Source organism: Cynoglossus semilaevis, chromosome 15 (assembly GCF_000523025.1).
Source record: "Cynoglossus semilaevis isolate Cse_v1.0 chromosome 15, Cse_v1.0, whole genome shotgun sequence".
Lineage (NCBI taxonomy): Eukaryota > Metazoa > Chordata > Actinopteri > Pleuronectiformes > Cynoglossidae > Cynoglossus > Cynoglossus semilaevis.
In genome coordinates, this window is record NC_024321.1 from 7556801 (window position 1) to 7562689 (window position 5889).

Consider the following 5889-nt stretch of genomic DNA (forward strand, 5'->3'; position numbering starts at 1 on the left):
ACTCCACTGACAGATGAGGAAGCAGCAGCAGCAGCACGTGATTGGATCAGTATCACAATAATATGTTAAAGACGGTAACAGTAAATGTTGCTGCTACGACAATATCAACTATATATCGATACTTTGCCAACATACACCTGCAGTGTTAGCTCCGTGCCATCAGTGCAGTGTTTGGGCATCCTGCGCCTGCAGGCTCCAGACATATAAACACACACACACACACACGCACACACACAGCTGTTTCATATGCAGCTCAGCATCCCTCACCTCCCCCCTCTGCACCATCACCACTACTCCTCCTCTCTGCATCCTTCTCCAATACACAGGAGCCCGGTGACTCCGTTTACGTTTTACTCTAGCTCCGCCCCTTACTCGGTTTTGTCCAAATTGGGCTTTTTGCGTCGCCGGAGCTCCCGAGTTCAGGCGGACGTCATCAGCGAGTAAAAGGAAGAGCTGACGTCGAAGAAGAGTCACCGAGAGGAGAGGGCATCGGTGAGGGAGGGGAGAGGAGAGCTTCAGCATTAGAAACACTGAGATTCACATCCCCCCTGCTCCCCTCCCTCCCTTTTACGTCGGTGTTGGTGCGTTGGGAGCCCCCCTGCTCCGGTGGAGTCCCAGGCTATATAAGAGACCGACGAGCAGAGTCCCTCCACCAGATTTACAGTTTCCAAACTTCTGTGCAAGAGAGAGAGACGGCTGCCTCAGCCGCACATTCGCCTGCTGCTCTCAGAGAGAGGGACAGACACCCAGCAGCCGGACAGCATCCGAGCTGGATGCTGTGGGCGAGTTGAAACAGGCGCTGACAGGAAAAAGAAAACACCATAGCTGCGATGAAAGTTCAATAACACCTCAGATCTCCTTCCACTCGCACAAAACTGTCTCTTGAAACACCTCAGAGACAGCTGCACTTCAGCCGAGGCACGAAACAACGAAAAGTCTCTCACTTTCGTCTGCAGGAATTTTTCCTTCCGCAACAACTGACAACAATGTACCGCTCAACCAAAGGAGCTTCCAAGGCTCGAAGGGACCAGATCAACGCAGAGATCCGGAGCCTGAAGGACTTGTTGCCCATATCTGAAGCAGATAAAGCGCGGCTCTCGTACCTGCACATCATGTCACTGGCATGCATGTACACCAGGAAATCCGTCTTCTTCACTCAAGGTAACTGTCAATTTTATTCTTTCATGAAAAGACCTGTTGATTTTGTGTCGCACTGCTGCAAAAACTGGACTGATGTCGGTCACGGAATCGGATTCAACAAGTGTTAGAGGGAACGAGCTGTTTTCCACATTATCTGTAGATGTCAGTGGCTTTATTTTATCGTTGACTATGCGTTCAGAAGATGATGAAGGGCGCTCCAACGATGACTTGTTTCTGTCCGTGGTGCTGAACCACTTAAACGACACAAACCGAGTCATGTCGCTATCCGTGGTGCTGAAAACGAATGCGTCCGCAGCAAATGACGCTGAGATCAGTTAGGAGTTGATGATTTCCTTTATACTTTATTAGCATTTCATTAACGCACCAATGTCTTCCTTTCTTTTAACCCAGAAGCGGGATCTGCAGCCAGCCTTGAACACAGCGTACAGTTTCTGTCTTTCCACGAATTGTCGGAGTTGATGCAGGCTCTCCCGGGTTTTCTGATGCTGCTCACTGGAGAAGGGAAGCTTCTGTACATGTCTGACAGCGTCTCCGAACACCTCGGCCACTCAATGGTGAGTCTTCATAGATCTGACGCATCAATTTCTCTTAAAGTTAGACTAATTAGCTTTAGAGCTACAGTAAACATTAATGTTTGTTATATTTCACAGGTGGACCTTGTGGCACAAGGAGACAGTGTGTACGACATCATCGACGCCTCCGATCACCTGATCATTAAGACCAACTTGTCGACTTCTTCTTCACTTGAAATAGGTAATTTAAAACGTTACTGTCACATGTTTTAACTAGACAATAATTATAATATATTTGACTAAGTTATTCTCCCTATTTTCTGCTACAGATCGTCTCTTCCGCTGCCGTTTCAACACCTCCAAGTCCGTGCGGAGGCAGAGTGCTGGGAACAAGCTGGTTCTGATTAGAGCTCGATGCCTCCTCTCCCCTCCCTCCACCACTCCTGTTGCTGGTTCTTACTGGAACTCCAATCCAGTATGGGTGTGTTTTTGCTCCCCTCTGGAGCCCCACCCAACCCGATCTGGACCTGTGGCAGAAAGGGAGTTGACCTCCACTCCACCTCTGGCTGACAGCAACTTGTTTTTGTCAGGCTTCCATTCCCAGCATGGCCGGGACATGAGAATAGAGACAGCACAGGACAGGTGAGGTGACATCATCATCATCACCAACATCATATCTATTGCTTCAGATTCAGGCAGTGTAATAATGTCTTATGAGATTAGAGAATGAGTAAAGCATTATGGTCCTAACTCATCACCGCCCACTCTTCCCTGCAGTGTGAGCAGCTATCTGGGCTTTGATGTGACAGCTTTACGCTCTCGCTCCTGGTACAGCCTCCTCCACCCACAGGATCTGTCACATGCCTCTGCTCAACACCGCAGCCTCTGTAAGTTTACTCTTCATACATGCTCATTACAACCATCTGTGCCCACACACACTGTGCACAGAGAAAAATACACAATGATTAACAGGATTATAAACCAGTGCCAACTTGTGCTTATTCAACAGTGAGAGAAGGTGGAGAGGGAAGAGCTGAAATGGTGGTGCGTGTCCAGGCTCAGGATCAGTCCTGGGTTTGGCTTTATATGGTGCTTCAGCTGCAGCCTGGAGAGTTTCCCATCGGCAGCAACAACTACATAATCAGGTATTTAATGACATTAACCTTTCAAAGTAACATTATATAAAAATGTTAAAACTAAACTTACTAACCTAACTTTGTTCTCTTTCACAGTGAGTCTGAGGCGTGGTCAGTGCGTCAACAGCTCACCTCAGAGCACAATCAGCTGACCCTGGTTCTGACTGCTGGTACCTCTCAGCAAGAGGGTCTTAGCTTGCAGTCCCCTGAAACTATGTCCAGCCCAGATCAGGTCTTCACCCCTGGCAGCAGTGGCTTGTCGGCTCAGTCCTTTGACTTTAGCACTGCTGGCTGCAGTGTAGGCTCCTCTGATGAACCAGGGAGCTCCACCACAGAAGCCATGCAGCAGGAGGGGGACCCTCGCTCCAGTATCTCCTCTTTGGAAGAGGAAACCTTCTTCCATCAGCATCCCGCTGAAAGGTCCTCAGCTGCCTCCTCCCCAACCCCCGTCACTGTGGAAACAGTGGCAGACTTAGACTTTTTAACCCAGAACATTCTTCTCCCACCATCCTTCCAGCTTGACCCTCCTCTCCCAGCTCTACCCCTGCCTCTGCCTCCTGTCCCCACCACACAAGCTCAGCAGACCAAAGAGTTTGTCTGCACGCCACCATACACTCCCCTCATCAGTGGCCCCAGTTTCCCATTCACTGAACCCCACTTCAGTTTCGACCCCAGTGGCACCACCACACCTCCGCCCTCTGCCACCACAGCCACAGCCACCACTTCTCTGGCTCCATCAGCTACTTCCTCTTCCCCACAAACCACTGCCTCCAGTCCTGCTCCACCCACCACCCTCTCTACTAAACTTCCTCTGGCTCTGCCCACTTCATCGACTGATCTCCTATTCCCTGTGGAGTCCTGCAGCGGCTCCCTGTATGAGAAGCTTCCCCCCACTCCTGACAGCCCAGGGGATGGTGACTGCACAGTCATGACCCTACCTGAAGTACGGGGTCCACTATACGTAGATGTCCCACTGGGACCCCTTCAGTGTCCCCCTGAAGGCCTCCTTACCCCTGAGGCTTCACCAGGCAAACAGCCCTGCCTCTCTTTCTTCTCTATGGAAAGAGAGAGGGAGAAAGAAAGAGCAGAGATCTCTCTCTTAGCCCAGCACATCAGCTCACTGGCAGAGGGATTCTATCTGGATCCACTCTTGTCCAAATTTTCTCCTCCACCCATGTCTCCTTCCTCCTCTCCTTCCCACTTCCTGTCTCCAACCATAGAAACTGCTGGTGTTGACTCAGTCCAATTATCGAGGGAGTTTTATCCCATCAAAGCATGGAAAGGCCTGGACATTCCCATCTTCCTTGACGAGGACGACTCTCTGTTTGAAGAGGGCATCCTAGAAACTCTGCTCCAAGATGACTTGGCTCCTCCTGCTCCGCCTAAATCTCCCAGTCCTTCCTTCTCCTCCCCTTGCTCCTCTCCAGTGCCAAATCTCTCCAGCCCGGTCTCTCCCCAGACCCCAGTGTACTGGCACCAACCCTCCCAGTTTGAGAGAGTGGGCCACTTCTGTAGCGTCCAATCGGCGCATTGTAACTCCATGACTGGGTGCAGGGCGACTGTGGCACCTGAGGCTGGGGTGAAAGTGGAAGGGGAGGGGCTTGCGGAGGAAGCTATGGAGATTGAGGTGGTGTCATCTCCTGTGTCCTCCTGCTCCTCCATCCCAGCTTCCCCTCCCCTCATACTCACCGCCTCACCCAGCCCTGTCACCACCATGACCATCAACTCGCCCTCACCCACCGTGTCTTGCACTCAGTCCCTCCTGGAGGAACTGGCCGTCCTGGAACCCATGTTTGGGGCAGGTGCCTCTATCGCCCCTGGTTTAGGGCAACAACCTGAGTTGTATCAACTCCAATGTCATCCATCGCCACAGTACTTCCATCAAGGTAAGGAACTGGGTCCTTTTCCCTTTTTTAAAAAATTGTGGTTTCACAAAAGCAAATACAGGATCTGATTATTCAGCACTAAAGGCCATTTTTCTCTGTTTCTGCTTTGCCTTTCAGATGGGAGTGGAAGTGTTCCTCCGTTCTAAAATAAGTCTGTGACTTACTTCATCAAGTATGGCATATTGTCATATTTTGTGGAGCCACTTTTACTGAAAAGTAAAAAATTATTAAGTGTATAAATATACATAATGTATATATAAAACTTGAGGACTTTAACTCCTACACATCTCCTGAGAACAAAGATTGGCTCAATATTTTTGTTCAGTCACAGTCTGTAACCTATTACAAAACTGGTGCGACATTTACATGATGGTGCAACCACATGGACCCATGACTAACTCAGTTGTGGGTCCCTGTGTTGTCCTTCAGCTCCTCATAAGTTTCAGATGTAATCAAATGTCAGAGAAAGCTCTCTGAACTTTAAAGCGCTGTTTAACTTCCAAATGCGCATTTGTATTCACTCGTAGTGAAAAACTGTTGTGAACAACAAAAAAAATGTTGCATTTCTTGCTGTTTCAATAAGGAGATGAATTATAGCACTTTTGCCTGACATGCTGAACAACGCAAACACAAACCTCAAACGTACTGAAAAACAAATGTTTACAAACTGATCAAAAAAAGAAAAGAAAAAAAAGACACAGACTTCTCTCTGTGAAATATTCTGTCCAGTCCTCAGAGCTGAAGCTCCGGGAATGAAGCACTTCTTCTTTATCAACACTCTCATAACAATATTCTGCTTGAGATACTTTGAGCTTTGAGTTTGCGCTTGGAACCTTTAACGTTTCATATTTAGCTCTCCATCTAAACTCTATTGTGTATTGATGTGATGTGCAACAAAACTAACAGAAAAAGAGCATCATGTGAAAAGATCCTGGCATGCGACAATCTCAGAATGTTCATCATGAGATGTAAAAACAGCCTCACAAGAGATTGTGTGGACGTTTGCCGGAGATCTGATCATGCCACAGATCCACCGCTACACCTTGTACTGTACATTAGACTCTGAATGTGTGCTCCTCAGGTCTGTGAGGGCCTGAGGGCAGCAGCTGGATCTTCTTGCAGCAGCAGCAGCAGTGTTTACGATGCTGGCAGCTTAACTGGTGGCTCCTGTGGGCCTGCAAATGACCCTGACCT

General features: G+C 48.8%; 1 protein-coding gene across 2 annotated transcripts; it reads left to right on the forward strand.

The window, feature by feature from the left end:
* Window positions 1–379: 379 nt before the first annotated feature.
* Window positions 380–5606, forward strand: npas4a (neuronal PAS domain protein 4a). 2 transcript variants are annotated; one of them, XM_017039119.2, is made up of 8 exons: window positions 380–1161; window positions 1552–1715; window positions 1812–1914; window positions 2003–2315; window positions 2451–2560; window positions 2683–2818; window positions 2906–4695; window positions 4813–5606. In XM_017039119.2, the coding sequence occupies exons 1-8, from the start codon at window positions 987–989 to the stop codon at window positions 4839–4841; spliced, it is 2820 nt and encodes a 939-aa protein (XP_016894608.1). In that variant the 5' UTR covers window positions 380–986; the 3' UTR covers window positions 4842–5606. The 2 variants fall into 2 exon arrangements, with proteins under 2 accessions (XP_016894608.1, XP_016894607.1); XM_017039118.2 differs by lacking the exon at window positions 4813–5606 and having other exon boundaries at window positions 2906–4778.
* The last annotated feature ends 283 nt before the right edge of the window (window positions 5607–5889 follow it).

Bases quoted from the DNA above. Each gene is read 5' to 3' on its own strand.
- npas4a (XM_017039118.2), top strand. From the start codon at position 987: ATGTACCGCTCAACCAAAGGAGCTTCCAAGGCTCGAAGGGACCAGATC. The intron at 1,162-1,551 runs GTAACTGTCAAT...CTTTTAACCCAG, and splicing joins ATCCGTCTTCTTCACTCAAG to AAGCGGGATCTGCAGCCAGC. The intron at 2,561-2,682 runs GTAAGTTTACTC...CTTATTCAACAG, and splicing joins TGCTCAACACCGCAGCCTCT to TGAGAGAAGGTGGAGAGGGA.